Genomic DNA, 20538 nt, shown 5'->3' with positions numbered 1-20538 from the left:
GCCAGGCCCTGCCTCTGGCTTTCAAGAGGGAGTTCTGGGCTTCAGGTTCAGCAGGAGGAAGGCAGGTGCTGTTCTGCGGGTCTGCTTTATTGGGGCTTTATTGGCGCTCAGTTCCACAGCTGCAACCTTTAGCTACAGTGCCAAGTGGAATCTAGTTTTCAAAACTCTGATAATGAATATCTGCATAGAGATAAGAGAATATGGAAAACATAGCCATAGAAACACATGGAGACGCTAAGGAAACCATGGAAATTAGAAGCATGATTGCAAAAATAAAGATCTCTGCAAAGATTGGAAGATATGGTTGAGGAAATTTCTCAGGAAGTAGAACAAAAAAAAATCAAAGAGAATCCCAAAGAAAACAGATGAGAAAAAGGGATAACCTTGGCCAGGCACGGTGGCTCACACCTGTAATCCCAGCACTTTGGGAGGCCAAGGCAGGCGGATCACTTGAGGTCAGGAGATGGAGACCAGCCTGGCCAACATAGTGAAACCCGTCTCTACTAAAAATACAAAAATTAGCCGGGCATGGTGGGGCATGCCTGTAATCCCAGCTACTTGGGAGGCTGAGGCAGGAGAATCGCTTGAACCCGGAAGGTGGAGCTTGTAGTGGGCCAAGATTGCGCCACTGCATTCCAGCCTGGGCGACAGAGTGAGACTCCGTCTCAAAATAAATAAATAAATAAATAAATAAATAAACAACAAAGCTAACCTCCTCTAAGAGGCCTCAGCACACAGATGTGAGGAGTTCAACAAAGAAAATGGAGGCAAGAAAATATTCAAAAGTTTTCTGACCTGAAGAATCAAACTTTGCAGATGAAAAGAAACCACTGTGTCTGGCACGACAGCAGAAAATCCACCCACTTCCAGGGCCATCCCTTTGAGGAATCAGAACTCAGGGAGACTGAGAACACTGTAAACCATGGCTTAGGAGAATCAGAATACGTCTTCAGGCATCCCAGCAGCAATAAGGGAAGGGAGTGCTGCTTTCAAAGTCTAAGAAGAAATTGTCGAACCTCAAATGCTGGCTATGCCCCTTCAAACTATTGATTACACTCGAGAGGGAAACAAAGACGTTTTACCCACGCGAGGTTTTGTACCAATTAGCTTTTGATGTGTAATGAAACACCCCAGAATTTAGGGTCTTTTAAAAAAAAAGAGTAAACATTGACTATTTCTTACAATTCCGTGTGTGGGCTGGGAGGCAGAGTTGAGGGTGAATGTTTAAGAACGGCCTCACTCACAGGTTTTCTGGTTGTCTCAGGGTAACACAGATGCCATCAGCAGGCGTCTCTGTCACCCAGGGGGCTCTCCCAGGCCAGCCCTGTGATCGCCCCAGTGTTACCAGAAAGCGGTCTCAATCCAGACCCAAGAGCGGGTTTTTGGATCTTGCACAAGAAAGAATTCAGGGCGAGTCCACAGAGTAAAGTGAAAGCAAGTTTATTAAGAGAGTAAAGGCAAGAAGGAATTGCTAGAAGGAATTGCTATCCACAGGCAGAGTAGGGTGTTCCCAAGAGCAAGAGGAGGTACAGTGCTTGTTTATATACAAGACAACAAACCACAAAATCCTGGGGGAGGTGTGCTCTGCTGCTAGGGCTGGTGACTAGGGATTGTTCATCTTTGTGCAACTACTGTCTTCTGCAAGAATCTTTACAGCAAACCTTTTTTTTTTTTTTTTTTTTGAGATAGAGTCTTGCTCTGTCACCCAGGCTGGAGTGCAGTGGTGCAGTCTCCACTCACTGCAACCTCTGCCTCCCAGGTTCAAGCAATTCTTCTGCCTCAGCCTCCCAAGTAGCTGGGATTACAGGTGCCAGCCACCATGCCTTGCTAATTTTTTGTGTTTTTAATGGAGATGCATTTCACCAGGTTGGCTAGGCTGGTCTTGAACCCCTGACCTCCGGTGATCTGCCTACCTCAGCCTCCCAAAGTGCTGGGATTACAGGTGTGAGCCACCGCGCTCAGCCACCAAACTTATTTTTAAACTAAGAATGCTTTTGTTCTTAAGGTATTGGGACATCAGGACATTTCCTGGGTTTGTTAAATCCGGGGTCTGTTCGGTAAACATTGTTCACTTATTCCCTATCTGTAAATCTCCTGTTGACTAAGAATGCCTAACCTGGGAATGCAGCCCAGCAGGTCTCAGTCTCATTTTACTCAGCCCCCATTCAAGATGGAGTCACTGTGGTTCCAATGTCTGTGACACTGGAGCTCCCAAGGTCAGTAAGATAAGCCCCAAGGCACACCTGCTTCTCAAGTCTCTGCTTGTGTCACATTTACTGTCGTCCCGTGGGCCAAAACAAGTGACAGGACCCAGCCCAGGTCACCATGAGAGGAGACGACCCAAAGGTATGGACCTATGGTGGGGAATTTTTCAAACTGGCTCCCATTCACGTAAAGACAATTTCTCAGGAAGCCGCTGGAGGGTGTGCATCACTAACATGCAACCAGGAAAGAAGGAAACCCATGAGGCAGGGACCCCTGGTTGTCCCTGACATCTGACCTTCCCTTTGCACATCACAGTGGAGTTGTTGTCTGGACACAGGATCGTCCGCCAGAGCCAGGTGGGGCCCACAGAGAGGACATGGAAGTGATCTGCTCCAGGCACTGCTGTAAGAGGGGAGAAGCCTCTCTTTCACCTGCCCTCCCATCCTCAATGCTGGCCAGACTGTAGACGCAGGGCTGGAAGTGTAACCGCCCAGGGGGTTCACCTCGCCCCCTGCCTGGACAGCACCGATTTATCAAGACAGGGGAATCGCAACGGAGAAAGTAATTTATGCAGAGCCAGTTGTGTGGGAGACTGGAGTTTTTTATTATTCAAAATCAGTCTCCCCAAGCATTTGGGGATCAGAGTGTTAATTTTAATTTGATTAATTAATTAATTTGGAGACAGAGTCTCGCTCTGTCACCCAGGCTGGAGTGCAGTGGCACGATCTTGGCTCACTGCAACATCCACCTCCTGGGTTCAGGTGATTCTCCTTCCTCAGCCTCCCGAGTAGCTGGGACTACAGGCACCCGCAACCATGACCGGCTAATTTTTGTATTTTTAGTAGAGACAGGGTTTCACTGCCTTGGCCAGGCTGGTCTCGAACTCCTGACCTCAAGTGATCTGCTCATCTCGGCCTCCCAAAGTGCTGGGATTACAGGCATGAGCTACTGCGCCCGGCCAGGATCACAGTTTTTAAAGACAATTTGGCGGGTAGGGGCTTGGGAAGTGGGGAGTGCTGATTGGTCAGGTTGGAGATGGAATCACAGGAGTTTGAAGTGAGGCTTTCTTAATGTCTTCTCTTCCTAGGTACAATGGTAGAACTGGTTCAGCCTGGTTACTGGTCTGGGTGGTGTTGGCTGATCCATTGAGTGCAGGGTCTGCAAAATATCTCGAGCACTGGTCTTAGGTTTTCCAATGGTGATGTTATCCCCAGGAGCAATATGGGGAGGTTCAGACTCTTGGAGCCAGAGGTTGCATGACCGCTAAACTGTTCATTTCTAATCTCGTAGCTAGTTTGTTAGTCCTGCAAAGGCAGACTGGACCCCAGGCAAGAAGGGGGGTCTTTTTGGGAAAGGGCTGTTAGCAATTTATTTCAGTCAAACCATGAACCGAAGTCCTTCCCAAAGTTAGTTTGGCCTATGTCCAGGAATGAACAAGGACAGCTTAAAGGTTAGAAGGAAGATGGAGTCGGTTAAGTCTGACTTTTTTCACTGTCGTAATTTCCTCAGTTATAATTTTGCAAAGGCAGTTTCAGGAGCTGGAGCAGCTAGTTTAGATCTCAGGATAGAAAATGTGGGTCAAAAGAGAGAGAGCGACAAGAGAGAAGAGACCTGCCTGGAGCCAGCACGCTAGCCTGGGCCACTTACTCAGATGCTGACCTGAGAAAGAAACACAATTCTGTTTTGCATAAACTGTTGTACTGGGGGGTCTCCGTTATAGCAGCCTAGCCTGTTTCCTAGCTAATCCATCTGGGATCCCAGAAACAGGGATACCACAGAGGAGAGACGCAAAGGGAACACCCGGGTGACAGTGAGGGAGTCCCCAGGGTGACAGCTGGGTGGTGGGCCTGGAGAGTGAACAGTCCAGATTGACACAGGAAGATGGAAAGTTCCAAACAACAAATCTACGGGGGCTGGGGAAGCAGAAGTTGAGAGTTTATCTGATAGTTTTAACACATTGAGAAGAATTTTCTATTTTTCACAAATGAATTAGTGATCAATGTGGAAAAAAATAGGCAAACAAAAAACTAGATAATTATTAGGCACAGTGTAAACAAAAAGTAATCATAAGCCAGGCACAGTGGCTCACGCCTGTAATCCCAGCACTTTGGGAGGCTGAGGCAGGCAGATCACCTGAGGTTAAGAGTTTGTGACCAGATTGGCCAACATGGCAAAATCCCGTCTCTACTAAAACTTAGCCGGCTATGGTGGCAGGTGCCTGTAATCCCAGCTACTCAGGAGGCCAAGGTAGGAGAATTGCTTGAACCTGGGAGGTGGAGGTTGCAGTGAGCCAAGATCACGCCACTGCACTCCAGCCTGGGTGACAGAGTGAGACTCAGTCTCAAGAAAGAAAGAAAGAAAGAAAGAGAGAGAGAGAAAGAAAGAAAGAAAAGAAAGAAAGAAAGAAAGAAAGAAAGAAAGAAAGAAAGAAAGAAAGAAAGAAAGAAAGAAAGAAAGAAAGAAAGAGAGGAAAGAAGGAAGGAAGGAAGGAGGGAGGGAGGGAGGGAGGGAGGGAGGGAGGGAGGAAGGAAGGAAGGAAGGGAGGGAGGGAGGGAGGGAGGGAGGGAGGGAGGAAGGAAGGAAGGAAGGAAGGGAGGAAGGAAGGAAGGAGATCGTAGTGCCTTCCGTGGCCCAGCTGTGAATCCTATTTACACAGCACAGAAATGGTGGACACTGATTTAACAGGACCCGGTGAGATGGTCATATTGGGAAGGTGGCTTGTCCACTAAAGTCTGGTTGAAGGAGGCTGGGGGGCCATATGAGAGATGATTTTTCTTTCATAGTGTCCATGCATATTAAGTCAAACTGGAAAATCAGAAATAGTGTATGAACATGTTATTCCAAAACATGAAGGTAACTAGCAGAAGAAGCAGCTGAAAGGGGTGGAGGCCGTTCCTCTAAGGCATGGCAACGCGGGGTGAGAGCAAAGGGATAGAGGCTTTAAAACCCATGAGCATTTAATTTAACTTAAAGAGAAAGGAAGCGAAGATGTTGCGGAAAGAGGTCCCAGTGCAGACCCCAAGAGAGGGTTCTTGGATCTCGTGGAAGAAAGAATTCAGGGCGAGTCTGTAAAGTGAAAGCAAGTTTATTAGGAAAGTAAAGGAATAAAAGAATGGCTACTCCATGGACAGAGCAGCCCCGAGGGCTGCTGGTTGCCTATTTTTATGGTTATTTCTGATGCTATGCTAAACGAGGGGCGCATTATTCATGCCTCCCCTGTCTAGAACATGGAGGGTAACTTCCTGACATTGCCCCTGCCTTTGTAAACTGTCATGGCACTGGTGGGCGTGTGGCAGCAAAGGCGACCAGAGGCCACTCTCGTGGCCATCTTGGTTTTGGTGGGTTTTGGCCGGCTTCTTGACTGCAAACTGTTTTATGGGCGAGGTCTTTATAACCTGTATCCTGTGCCAGTCTGCTGTCTGATCCTGTGACTTCGAATGCCTTAATCGTCTGGGAATGCAGCCCCGTAGGTTTCAGCCTCATTTTACCCTATTCAAGATGGAGTTGCTCTGGTTCACACGCCTCTGACAGTCTGCCCTATGTGTCCTGATGGGTGGGGTGGAGAGTGTGAGAAGGGTTCAGGGACTGGCAGAACCTGAGCTGGGCTGGCAGGAGAGGGAGCAAAGCAAAGGCTTCCTGGGTGGAACATGCTCTGCTCTGTCTCCATTCTGGAGCAGGATTTGCTGATGACAGTCCCTGCACTTCCTCAGGCCCCCGCTTACCTAGCTGCCCACTGGAAGGGAGCATGTCTTGGCTGCGCCCAGCACAGGATCCTTGAGAACTGGAGAATGAATGGATGATGGACTAAATCCATAAATTCATGAATGATTGAATAAATGATTGAAGGAATGAATGGCTCCATGAATGAATGATTGTGTAAATGATGGTGTGATGGATACTTTATTTCTCAACAAATCGTAGCCACCCTGAAAAGCAGATCTTTATAATCCTGATCTCACAGAGGAGCCAATTGAGGTCAGAAAAGTTAGGAGGCATGCCCAAGGCCCATCCTACAGGTAGTGACAAGAGTGACCACTGATTGAGACCTACTGCGTGCCGGGCCTTGTGTTGCACACTTTGCACTCTATTTCATTCTACATAAACCTGTGAGGCATGTCCTATGATTGCTCCTGTTCTAGAGGTAAGGAACTTGAGTTTCAGAAAGGTTAGGGAACCTGCCCAGGGCCACACAGTAAAGGCAGAGGCCAGGCTGGAACCCAGGTCTCTGAAACCTATGTGGTCATAGGTTCCGGAGCTGGGGTCTGGTCCCATTCTGTCTTGACCCCAGCGCGCCTCTGTTCTTCCCGCACTGATATCGCGAGGCAAAGGGTGGTGAACTCCATGCAGCCTGCAGAATCTAGGGGAAGTCGTAAGGTTTCTGTTGGTACCTGTATTAGGGTTCTCCGGAGGGACAGAACAAATAGGATCTATGTGTCTGTGAAAGGGGGTTTATCAGGGAGAACTAGCTCACATGATCACAAAGGAAAGTGTCATGACAGGCGGTCTGCAAGCTGGGGAAGAAGGAAGCCAGTAGTGGCTCAGCATGAGTCCAAAAGCCTCAAAAGTAGGGAAGCCGACAGTGCAGCCTTCGGTCTTTGGCTGAAAGCCCCAGAGCCCCCGGCAAACCACTGGTGTAAGTCCCAGAGTTCAAAGGCCGAAGAACGTGGAGTCTGATGTCTCCAAGGGCAGGAGGAGCAGAAGGAAGCATCCAGCATGGGAGGAAGATGAAACTGGAAGACTCAGCAAGCCAGCTTCCCCCACCTTCCTCCTGCTCAGTTGGAGCCGCGCTGGCAGCCGGTTGGATGGTGTCCACCCACATGGAGGGTAGGTCTTCCTCTCCCAGTCCACTGACTCAAATGTCAGTCTCCTCTGGCAACACCCCCATGGACACACCCAGAAACAACGCTTCACTAGCTATCTGGGCATCCCTCAATCCAATCCAGTTGACACCTCACGGTAACCATCACAGTACCCATCGGGATTCATTGTTCATATGCTACAAAAAGTTCCTGCGTAATAACTTCCGCCACTTTTTGCTGAAATAAATCCAAACAGCCTCGAAGAGGGGACAGCCTCCTCGACTTAACTAAACACAAAGCCCTCCCAGGTTTGGAAATACCTGGAGACACTGGTCGGTGTTCTGCAGGGAGCAGTCGGCTGCCCCACCCAGCTCTGGGCCCCAGCTCCCTCCTGTCATGGGGCTGACGTCCTCGGGGCTCTTCCAGCTCCAGCAGAAACGGGGAGTGGGGTACTGGGTCCCCTCACTGCCTGGCTTGCCGGGCCAGGCTCTCGGCTCTCAGCCCGTTGTACACTTAGTCTCAGCTGGGGCTTCCCACAACGCAGCACCCGAGTTCTTTCCATCTTTGGGGGTGGGATTCAGCACAGGACCCCACTGTCCTAAAGAGACAGGTTACTCTGTGACTAACATAGGAAGAAAATGGCCTTTCTGGCCAACAGCAGAAAAAAGCACATCATGTAGGCAGAGGAAAGCTAGAAACAGTGAGGTTAGCTGATTGATCACTTCTGGAAAGAAAGAAAAGGGAACCGAAGTCTTTTCTGTTTTCTTGTTTGTTTGTTTGTTTGATTTTCCCCAGGCTACTTTCCAAAGTCACCGCAGAAGTTCAACCCTTTAGGAGCAACTTTAACAATGGTTTGCCAGCCTCCAAGGTGCGGTTTCCTAACAACTGGGAAGCTTTTAGAGCTCCAGGTAATTGATCAAGCTATGAGTGAGTCAAGAAACAGCAAAGTCCTTTTTAGAAAAACAACAAAGCCCCTTTATCTTTACCTGGGTGCTCTTAGAATTATGCGTGGGGCCCACACAGTCAGATGACATCATGAGCCTCAGAGAGAGACAGACTAGCTGCAAAAGGCAGCAACATTCAGGGACAACAGGCAAGGAGCAGGAACCCAAGGGTTTTCCAGGAGACACCTCAGAGAGGGACTCAGGAGCCATGCAGAGGGGCAGGGGTGTGGGAATCTGGGACTCTAGAGCCCTGTCAGTGGCCCAGTCTGACGCCTCACTCCAGCTGTGTCTCACTGGAGGCTGCAGGCGAGAACCATCTCCTCACCTTTTCCAGCGTGAGAGACACCCACATTCCTTGACTCATGGTCCCTTCCTCTATCTTGAAGCCTTCCAATCTCTCACCCTGACCTTCTAGCCTCCCTCTTACAAGGACACTTGAGATTACATTGGGCCCTCCTGGATAGGAAAGTCCAGAATCATCTCCCCGGTATCAAGATCTTTAACTGAATCCCATCCGCAATGTCCCTCTTGCCATACGAGGGAACACACGAACAGGATTTGGGGATTAGCCACCCGGACATCTTTGGGGGCTGCAATTCTAGTGCCCACAGTCTTCAGGATGGAACTGTCTATTTTGCAACAGCTGCCAGGATGAGAAAATGCATGGTATGTGTCCAGCATATAGTGGTTGCTCCATTAATGTTGGTGAAACTGGGCAGAGCATCACGGCGCTCACGGTAGATGACTGTAGCTCTTTTCTCTACCTGCCATTGTGCTATATTCACTGATTGGTGTGTGGTCCATCTCCCCACAAACATCCCTCCCAGCGGGGCAGGGGCTCTTCTCTGTGCATTGCTGCATCCCCTGTGCCAGGAAGAGTGAAGCACACAGCAGGGGCTCAATATTTTGGGTGAATGAGCGTTCATTTTATTTGTCACGAAGAGGAAGCACCATTTATCGGATAGGGGCCTGGCCGTCAAAGCATACTTTCCCCGGGCTGCTGGATGAGATGCACTGGGCCACGTGGCTGTTTAATAGCCCCGACACCCCATCCTGCTGACTGGGAGCTGGGGTGGTTACAGGATTCTGTCCTCAGGTGGCAGACTCAAGAGAGACAGGTCCTGCTTCGTGGGAATCTGCAGAAATGTGGGTTTTTGTCACCTCACTTGGGAGTGCGCTTGCATGATGTAGGATTCAAAAAAAAAAGGAAAAGAGCATTTGAATAATCGAACTTTGAATGCCTGGTCTTTAAGAGCATGTCCAAAGGAGGCAGAGTGGTCTTTCTGATGGCTTCGCCGCCCGAGAATGGACAGTGAAGGCCCCTGAAAGAACGCTCCGGGAGCTGGGCTTCCAGAGGGCTTGGAAACTCTGGCGCCAAACCCTCTCCTGGCACTTGGGATGGCACCACCCAGTTGGGTCTTTCTTGACTCATTCTCTCAAATGCTACTACCTCATGGAAGCCAAGTGAGACTCTGCCCCCGGTCCCTCCCTGGTTGTCCCACAGCTCCGTGGGGTGAAGGCCCAGCCCAGAGCAGGTGGCCGGGACGGGGTGTTAAATAACTGCTGTTTCTGCAGACGGCAGGTTCTTTCCTGGGTGGTGGGTGCAGGGGGGGAAGAGCCTTTCCGTAAACCCCAGGACAAATGTGGAGACTGCAGTGAGCCCAGATAGCACCACTACACTCCAGCCTGGGTGACAAAGGGACCCTATTTCAAACAAACAAACAAAAATGGTGTTGCTAAGTTTTGAAAACCACTGACCTAGCCCAGAACTTTCCATTTTACAGATCGGGACACTGAGGCCTGGGGACAGGTGCTAAATGGTGCCTGGTGGCATAGGGCTTTGTGGCAGAATGAGTGAAACTCCGGACCATGCCCAATCTGGACTCTGCCCAAAAGACAGCACCACTCCTCCTCCAAGCTGTGCCTCTGCTGGTTGGTTAGAAACTAATCAGGGGTGCTGAGTGGCAGCGTGGTGGCCCAGGGGAAGGGGACGGGGGGGGATCTGTCCTTCCTGCTATGCTATGTGCCATGTGCTACTGTGCTATGGCCTCCACTCTGAACCTCGGTGTCCTCTTCTGTAGATGGGGGATGTTAGAGCATCTTCCTCATCCAGGTGTTGTGAGGAGATGCTGTGCTGTCATCTTTGTCCACTCGGAACGCATCATGCGGCTTCCCTCCTCTGCACAGTCAGTGGGGATCCTGGGGGCAGAGTCACAGGGCGAGGGTCCTCCATGGCCTCACAAATCCGCAGGATGGGGAGAGGAAGTGGGACTGAACTCCAACCTCATCTCACTGCCTGGGAAAGAAACCCAGGGGCGAGCCCGTGGCTCGGAGGGATGACACCTCCTGCCTCTCGTGTGGTTTCACGCAGCACCCCCAGGCAGGACAAGCCAGGATGGGAGGACAGTGCGGGGGTGTAGCTGCCACCACCCAGTGCCGTCCGAGGAAAATGGAGCAACGACATCCTGCACGGCAACACCAGGTGGCCAAGCCAGAGCGTGTGACCACTCGACATTCCCCATCCACAGCAAAGAGGCGAGGCCTGCTGCCCAGCAGAGAGCAGCCCAGCCTACGGGGGACAGGAGCAGGTATAGGCCACATCCTCAACCTCAGGGAAGACACCAAAGACCCAAGGGGCTGGGACAGACAGGCAGCCCAAGAGGGGTGAGGCTTGCTGAGGGACCTCCAGCTGCTCGGGCACCCCCGAATGACTACGTTCTGCTTATAATTCCATGGGGTCATCACTGCAGATGAGGGAACACAGGAGGCGGTTTCACAACATACTCCGGCATGGGCGGCAGCCCCCGCACCGTGAATCACCCTATAGGCTCCGCTTCATGGGTAACTGGAATTCGAGGATAATTCGGAAAGTGACTATGCACTTTCCGCTCAGTAAGATCTGAGAGGATGGCTGGGCTGACACTCCATGGTCACCTTCAGCACAGGTGTCTCTGCACAGGCAGCCCACGCCCAGGCCACCCCACAGTTACAGCAGGTGCCCCAGCTGGAGGTGAAGCCAGGGTCTGGCTTTGGCAGGAAGCTGTCAACTGTGAAACGTCAACCTTGCTCTTCTGTAACTCAGACCGCGCTTGCATTTCATTCGACAGGAGTGCGGGCTCTGCTGATTCTCATGCATGTACAAGAAATACTTCTTTTCAGTAAGGAAGGAAGGAAAGCACTGCACGTTCCACCAGAGGTTTTTATTTCAGCCACTCAGGACCCCGGCTTTCTGCTCTACAGCACTGAACATGGTCAGGCTCTTCCGAGCACTGACAGGACCCCTCCCCCCGCCCCCCACCACAGGGTTCTCTGTTTCCCAAGTCCCGATGGATTCAGGCAAGACCCTCACAAACTCACCCACTACCTGCTGGACAGGAGGGTCATGAGGCAGCCTGTGGTGCTGTGCTCAGTGTGACACACTGCCAGTGCGCCGCCTCTCCCAGCCTCTGCTGGGGCTGGGCCTTGAGCACATGATAGGCGCCAGCTGCTGCGCACATCCCCCAGGAAAGGGGAACGGCTGCTTAGGGTTAGCAGTGACCAAAGAAATAAGAAACACTATTGTGGAGTTTACACAGATGCTTATTTGGTTCTTTAAACAACAAATCCAACACAAAAGTAAATAAGAGGCAACAGGGCGCTTGAAGGTGGGTGAGGAGAGGGAATCTCATGTGTAAAGTGTTTTTCGAGACACAGGAACCTCCTAGTCTAGCCTGGCACACCCACGTCACTCAGAAAGGTCGGGCTCGGGGTGGAGATGGCATGCAATTCCCAACACACTGGGCATTCACAGTGGACAGAGCTACACAGCGGCCACCCCTTTGTCGGGGTCCACGCAGTCTACACATGGACGCGAGGTCTCTGCAGTCAAGGTCTGCACACGTGGGCACACATGGCACTGGTGCACGCCTGTCGGGCTGGGGCCACACTGGGGAAGGGCCTCACGGCAGCATGCACTGGAAGCTCCTCGTGGCGGACCATCCTCAGGCCGCCGACAGGAACGGGAAGAAGAAGAAGTCGAAGGCGAACTTCACGGCGCCATGCACGGTGCTGCGCCAGTCATGCTCGATCTTCACGTGCCGCCTGGCGGGCGAGAGCTGGGCCATGCAGTTGAGGCAGCTGATGGCCTTGAGCTCGAAGACAGGCCACTTGCTGCCCAGGCGGCCCTCCAGGATGGTGCTGAACTCGATGACGCTGCCCTGGCGCAGGCTGAGCAGCACGCTCTTGAACTCGCTGCTGGCCCGCAGCACGATGTCCTTGGTGACGTCATCCTCCTCGCGGCCGCGCGAGCTGTCGGCGCCGCTGCTGAATGGCATGCCCACGGTGATCTCGAACTTGTAGCGGTCGAACTTCTTGATGTGGCAGGGGTGCTTGGCCAGCAGCTTAAGGCGACAGAGCTCCTCCTCGGCCGTGGAGGTGTTGCCAGGGCTGCAGGCAGGGTAGGTCTCGCCGTAGAGGCAGCGCATCCAGTCGCCGATGAAGAACGGGAGCATGTTGATGGCCGACTCGGCGCTGTTGTCGATGTCGGTCACGCGGACGTACTTGAAGCGGCCGGTCCACGTGACCCTGTGGCCCTCCAGGTGGCTGCAGAGGATCTGGGTGCGTGCCATGTTGGTCTCCTTCCAGGCGCGTGGCCCACACAGTGCCCCGTACTGCTGCCAGGTCAGTGTGGAGTTGTAGACCTTCATGCCCTCTGAGCGGTACACATAGAACCAGCAGAACAGCACGATGGCCGTGAGCCACACCAGGATGAGCTTGACCATGGAGCTCCGCGTCAGGGACTTCACCACCCCCACCACGGAGAAGCTGGCCTTGGTCCACCAGCGCAGCAGCAGGGGCACGCTGCAGACCGCCATGGTGACTGCGATCTTGGTGAGCTCCAGAGACATGAACCACCGGGCGAACTGCAGCACGCCCACCAGGGCCAGGCCGGCCACCAGGATGGGGAGGGCAAAGAGGAAGAGGAAGTAGCCGATGGAGGCACGGAGCAGCCCCAGGCCGGTGGACTCCAGCAGGATGACCACCGAGAGCTCGCACCACATGAAGCACACCAGGTAGGGCACCAGGTAGCAGTAGGTGCCCTTGAAATTCCTCAGCTGCGCCATGCGGAAGAAGAGGTAGAGCAGGTAGACGTAGAGCAGGCAGGGGACGCTGATGTTGAGGACGACCAGGTGGCCGACAGGCACAGTGATGAAGGTCTGGCCAAGGACCTTCAGGTAGGGCCAATTCAGGGGCATGGAGGGCAGCAGCGACAGCAGGCCGGCGGTGACCTCGGTGGCCAGGGCCCTGCGCGTGTAGGGCTCTGCGTGGGTGCTCAGGCTCAGGTAGCTGGTCACGGTAAAGAAGCCGGCGATGACAGCCAGCTCCGAGCAGGGGATGCAGTCCTTGCTGGCGATGGGAAAGGAGAAGATGACGAAGACAACAGAGAGCAGGAAGTGGGCGTAGGGCTCCAGGTGGTTCCAGCCGAAGTTGACCTCGGCCTGCTCCACGTCCAGGTTGGGCTCGAAGCGCAGCAGCAGGTCAGTGAGGGTGCGGAAGTTCTCCCAGGCCTTGCTGTCCTGGAACACCTTGAGGGTGCAGATCACCATGGAGATGAAGGACAGGTAGAAGATGACCAGTGGGATGAAGAAGGCGAAGAAGTCGATGGTGAGGTTGCTGATAATGAAGAAGAAGATGAGGGCGTTGATGTGGTGCGTGGGGATGATGGTGGACAGCCAGTGCATGCCCGCCCTGGAGGCCATGTCGATCAGGTACTCCTTGATCTCCATGATGGCGTGCAGGGGATACTTGACCACCTAGGGGAAAGACGGTATGTGGGAACCAGGCTAGGACAGGACCCCCACCGCTCCCATCTCATGCCTCCCTCTGACCACCCTGCCTCTGGGCAAAAGGAACATGCACTCCTGCGTTTTCCCGTTGCCGGCCCCATCCTAGTGGTCCTCCCTCCATCCTTTTCCAGATGGCCCTCCCCACGCTTGTGGTCCCTGTGGGCCCTCCCTCTTCTGGGCCTGGAGCCCTTCTCTGTCCCGTGCCTGGCTCCCCACCTTCTGCCACCGTGACTAGACGCATGTGCTTCTCTCCCTGCAAGACCTCCAGCAGCCACGGGCTCCGCACTTCCCTCCCCTCAGGGTCACCCACATGAAGAGATGATGGAGCCCTAAGATGCCTGTCTGGGAGCTGGTTTTGTGACCCAGCTCTGCACTGCAGCAAGGATGTCACCTCCCTGAGCCTCCATGAAGGGAAACGGCAATCCTCATGAGGTTGGGCTCTAGGAGGGGAAGCCGCAGGCAGTCCTGGGAGAGGCGGCAGAGCAAGCGTCAGGAAAAGGGAGTTCAATGCAGACACAGGCAGAGGGACCAGCACCACTCTCCCAGCAAAGACACCATTCAACGGCACGGGGCGGCCGGATGAGCTGCCCTCCCTGTGGCAGAAGACACTGAGAAGCAGCTGCCAGGCCACCTGCCGCCCCTACACACACGCATACATTCACACACACACACACAACCCACCCCTACACACACGCATACATTCACACACAACCCACCCCTACACACACGCATACATTCACACACACACACACAACCCACCCCTACACACACGCATACATTCACACACACACACACGCAACCCACCCCTACACACACGCATACATTCACACACACACACACAACCCACCCCTACACACACACACATTCACACACACACACGCAACCCACCCCTACACACACACATACATTCACACACACACACACAACCCACCCCTACACACACGCATTCACACACACAAACCCACCCCTACACACGCACATTCACACACACACACGCAACCCACCCCTACACACGCACATTCACACACACACACACGCAACCCACCCCTACACACACGCATACATTCACACACACACACGCAACCCACCCCTACACACATGCATTCACACAAACACACGCAACCCACCCCTACACACACGCACACATTCACACGCAACCCACACCTACACACACGCATTCACACACACACACGCAACCCACCCCTACACACACACATTCACACACACACGCAACCCACCCCTACACACACACATTCACACACACACGCAACCCACCCCTACACACACACATTCACACACACACACAACCCACCCCTACACACGCACATTCACACACACACACGCAACCCACCCCTACACACACACATTCACACACACGCAACCCACCCCTACACACACGCATTCACACACACACACAACCCACCCCTACACACGCATTCACACACACACACGCAACCCACCCCTACACACACGCATTCACACACACACAACCCACCCCTACACACGCACATTCACACACACAACCCACCCCCTACACACACGCATACATTCACACACACACACAACCCACCCCTACACACACATATTCACACACACACAACCCACCCCTACACACACACATTCACACACACACACACAACCCACCCCTACACACGCACATTCACACACACGCAACCCACCCCTACACACATGCATACACACACACACACACAACCCACCCCTACACACGCACATTCACACACACACACACAACCCACCCCTACACACACGCATACATTCTCACACACACACAAACCCACCCCTACACACACGCATTCACACACACACACACAACCCACCCCTACACACACGCACACATTCACACACACACACACGCAACCCACCCCTACACACACGCATACATTCACACACAAACCCACCCCTACACACACGCACACATTCACACACACACAACCCACCCCTACACACACGCATACATACACACACACGCAACTCACCCCTACACACACATACATTCACACACACACACGCAACCCACCCCTACACACACACATACATTCACACACAAACCCACCCCTACACACACACATACATTCACACACAACCCACCCCTACACACACACATTCACACACACACACAACCCACCCCTACACACACGCATACATTCACACACAAACCCACCCCTACACACGCACATTCACACACACATACAACCCACCCCTACACACACATATTCACACACACATGCAACCCACCCCTACACATGCACATTCACACACACACAACCCACCCCTACACACACATGCACACACAAACCCACCCCTACACGCACATTCACACACACACACAACTCACCCCTACACACGCACATTCACACACAAACCCACCCCTACACATGCATTCACACACACATACAACCCACCCCTACACACACGTGCATACTCACACACACAACCCACTCCTACACATGCATGCACACACACACACACAAAACCCACCCCTACACATGCACATTCACACACACATGCAACCCACCCCTACACACACACATCCACACAACCCACCCCTACACAATTCACACACACACAACCCACCCCTACAAATGCACATTCACACACGCACATTCACACACACAACCACCCCTACATACGCACACATTCACACACGCATTCACACAACCCACCCCTATACACATGCACACATTCACACACACTCATGTGACCCACCCCTACACACAACATGCATTCACACAGGTGCACACCCACCCCTACACTGTGCACACACATGTACACACCCAGTCCTACACGTGCATCCTCACACATGCACACCCACCCCTACACACGTGCACATATGCACACCTACCCTACACGTGTGCACCTATGCATACACACCAGCGCACGCCCCCCATGGTGCTTATAATAGGCACACAATCCCATACAGCCACGGCCAAAGGCTGCCCTCCCCCCACCTGTGGGTCCTGCTTCCCTGCTCTGCACACAGCGCTGAGGTCAGAAGCAGCTCTTGGCCTTCACCACAGCCAAAAGGAGCAGAGGGCTGAGGAAGGCATGCTGGGAGCAGCATCAGGATGGGGTGAAGCAGTGCTGCCACCCAGGGCCGGCCCCCATGCCTGCCTGGTCTGTGCAGAACTCAGAGGCCCTGAGCCCTGCCAGAACACGGGGCAGCCAGGCAGAGGGACTGGAGGGGATGTGGGAGAAAGTGGCCATGGTGCCAGTGCTTATGCAGCATGGTGTGGCATACAAAGCAGGGTCTGGGCATCTTCAGAAGTGCCAGGAGCCTGGACCAACACCAGGAAGTGGACGCCTAGGGGGTGGCCCCACATGGGGGTACGGAAGCCTGGCTGCGTGTCCAGAGTCTACTGAGGGGCTACGTGACACAGCCAGGCTGGAGCACCGACAGACAAGAAGTCGCAGCTGCACCCTATGAGCTCAGGGCCTCGGGGAAGCACCAGCCCCCACAAATCCCCTGGGGCAGGCTTTCTCCACCCGGCCCACCAGAGGGCCAAGGAGGCATCCCAGGTGAATGGCAACTGGGTGACAACACCAGAATGTGGCCCTCACCTGCCAAGAGCCTTGGCTGTCAGCTCTGGAGGACCAGAACACCTGGAAGCAACCGGAAGACTGAGTCTTCCACAGATGAGAGGGACAGGCTCATGGAGGAAATGGAAGTAAAATGAGTGTTTGCATGCACATCTACACACACAGACTGAGCCTTCCACGGATGACAGGGACAGGCTCACAGAGGAAACGGAAGTGTTTAGGAGTGTGTGCATGCACAACTACACACACAGACTTGAGTCTTCCACAGATTTGAGGAGAGGGGCAGGCTCATGGAGGAAACGGAAGTGTTCAGGAGTGTGTGCATGCACGTCTACACGTATGGGGTAATATCTCTGCTGCTTCGTATATATTTGTGACAGTCCACTTAATCTCTGTTTTATAACAAGCAAATAAATGATTAAAGCAGCCAATAGCTCCCCCAGGTCTCTCTGGGGTCAACAACCTTCTCCACGAGCAGAGAGGTGCTCACACTGCCAGGAGATGGCCAGGGGTGACTAGGGAAGACCAGGCACTACAGGGTTTGAGGGCATTTCCAATGCTTGCCAGAGAGCCAGAGGGCATTTATGAAAACCAACCTACTCCAGGGTTTGTCTGGGGCGAGCCCCTGGAGTATGACGCCAGGCCAGCCGGCTAAAATCAACAGCTAGAAATGAGTCAACATGTGCGTCAGCCGGCAGGCTGCTCAGTTAATCCCTGTGTGGGGGCCTTGCTAACAGCAGGACAACTAAAGGTGGCCTGGCCCGCCACTGCTCACCACCACTGTCTCACGCACGACCGCCATGGTAGCAAGGGGGTGGCCTTGGTAAAAATTAATCTGAAATCCCGTCTTACTCAAAGTCATGCACATTCTTTTGCCTAGAGGAACACATACAGCCACCTGGTTGAGAGGGCCTTTAAAAGACAAGGAAGATTCTAGAACATTATGTCGGATGGCATCTTGCCTCTGCTCAGACAGTGTGGAGGGGCTGGCCATCCACCTGAACTCAATGACCAGGGAACGATTCTCTTTTTAAAGCCCCAATTTCTGCTCCCTGCAGTGTCCACTCAAGACCCTCCTCTGACATGGGATTAAAAAGTTCAGTCTCCTTTTCTGCAGAGAAGGTTCAAACAAATGCAACTCCTGAGATGGAAAAAGAATGAAATTTTAAAAATGAGTGAGGAGTCTGCTTCTATGAATAGAACGCTGCAGAGCTCTCGGTCTGGGCCCGCGGTGATCAGCCCTTCTGCTGCCACGAGAAACCAGGAAGCAGCATCACCACACAGGTGGCCGAGCGGACCCATGAAGAACGCGGGCTGCGGAACGGAGCCAAGACGAGATTCTGCTCAAACCTGTGGGCAAAAATGTTCCCGTGTCGGATTTTCCAATTATGTAATGTTAAGAATGTTCGGATTTTCAGATATGATGAAGTTTGTTTTCAGAGGATTTTATCTACGATGACAGCTTGCACCTCCAGGCTCCAGAAGAGAACTGTGTGGAGTCTGGAACATTCTTTGTGGGAGTAAGCCTGGCTCACAAAGAGGCATCTGCCATTTTCACTTTGGGTGAAGACCTCTCTGTTCTGCAAACGGCTACTAAAAGCTGGGACAGCTCTCAGCCTGGGGAGATGCTTGTGACGATTCATTACCTCCCTCACAAGAGACTTCTAAGAAGACAAGCCGCAAAGGAATCAAAGTGCTCTGACAGCTTCAAAAACCGAAGCGAATCGGAGCCTTGTTTATTTCTTGTCAGAATAGTTTAAATCTCTCCCTTCTAAAAAGGACTTTCAGGCTGGCTGGACACAGGGTCTCACGCCTGAATCCCAGAAGTTTGGGAGGTCAAAGTGGGAGGCTCACTTGGCCCAGGAGTCTGAGACCAGCGTAGGCAACAATAGTGAGACCCCATCGCTACAAAATTGTTTCAAACAATCAGCTGGGTGTGGTGGCCCATGCCTGTCATCCAGCTGTTTGGGAGGCTGAGGTGGGAGGGTAACTAGAGTCTGGCACGTTGAGGCTGCAGTGAGCTGTGACCCTGCCACTGCACTTCAGCCTGGGCAACAGAACAAGACCCTGTCATTAAGTAACAGAAAAAAATAGGACTTTCAGGTGCTACACAATATTGGACTCACCATCCATAAATAGGTGACATAATGCATCCAAACAGGATGCATATGCGAGGAGGCATTACTATAACAGTACTTACACCAGACGGCATAAACTGGGACACCTGGGCCATGGCCGCCTGGCCCAAGGGTCTTCTCCAAGTTGCCCTTTCACCTGTGACCCTCACTGGCATTTCGGGAGTGTCTTTGCCAAAACCATGCCAGAACCCCAGCTTCCTCATCTCCCATTAGTAAGGCGATGATGGCACCCAATCTCTGAATATGCCCGCCTAGGGCCAGCTCTGAGCAGATCGTCAGTCAAAACCATGTGCTCGCTTGGTTCAAGCTCTTGGCCATCCCGGCCCACGTCTCAGAACTTCGGCAGACCGGTCAGTGTCATACCCTGGACATACAAGTGGGAGGAGCAGAGCCTTCCACCTGCAACCCTAGAGGACTCGCAGCTCTGGGCACTCGGTGGGGCTCACACTCAGACTCATCTGGCTCCGAGTCCCCGGAGCAGGGCTGTTGTGCCTGCTGTTCTCTGGGCTGAAGCCGCTCCTGCAGCACCTGGGTTCCTGCTCTTCCCCCCCGCGAGGGTGGGCTTACTCTGACCCTCTCCCTGGCTCCAGGATGGTGACCTTTCAGCCTACTGCCTGCCTGACAGCTGGTGGCCCAACATCTCCTGGTCCTGGCCCTGACTCATGCACCCATCTGAGCACAATGATGGCAGTTCCTTCAGGTTCTCAGTCGGTTCAGAAGACAGAACCCCAGGGTGTGTGCATGATGCTGCCCGCAGGCACTGTGACAACCATCTGCTGGGGCCCCTTGTGCTGGCCTCAGTGGGGATCCTGTGTCATGAGGCCAAGCTTCTGGAAATCCTGGTACTCTCTGCAGAGTGAGACAGGCACACATCTAATTGAACCATGCAAGCTGAACCGTGGGCAACTCTGTGAGAGGCCATAGGGCCACATGGCCAAGAAAACAAGCTGTCAGGCCCACATTGCTGGGCTTCCCCGCTTTCCTCCTGCTGCCCAAGCTGCTCGTGTCCTCCAGGTGTGCCCAATGTCACCCTGCACAAGTGCCACCCACCACGCTCCCACACTGGCCT

At 53.1% G+C, this 20538-nt stretch overlaps 1 protein-coding gene across 4 annotated transcripts in view; it reads right to left on the bottom strand.

Moving 5' to 3' along the window:
- Positions 1-11127: 11127 nt before the first annotated feature.
- The window catches only part of LOC105483912 (wolframin ER transmembrane glycoprotein), a 35526-nt gene continuing 26115 nt past the window's right edge, over positions 11128-20538 (bottom strand). For all 4 annotated transcript variants that reach the window (XM_071093903.1, XM_011744991.2, XM_011744992.2 and 1 more), the window contains one exon: positions 11128-13740. In XM_071093903.1, the coding sequence (XP_070950004.1) occupies positions 11929-13740 (1812 nt within the window). In that variant the 3' untranslated portion in view covers positions 11128-11928. The remainder of the gene's footprint in view (positions 13741-20538) is intronic.

The sequence above is a fragment of the Macaca nemestrina genome, chromosome 3 (genome assembly GCF_043159975.1).
Source record: "Macaca nemestrina isolate mMacNem1 chromosome 3, mMacNem.hap1, whole genome shotgun sequence".
NCBI classification, from domain to species: domain Eukaryota; kingdom Metazoa; phylum Chordata; class Mammalia; order Primates; family Cercopithecidae; genus Macaca; species Macaca nemestrina.
The sequence above is the reverse complement of the archived record's forward strand: the minus strand, read 5'-3'. Positions and strand labels throughout refer to the sequence as shown.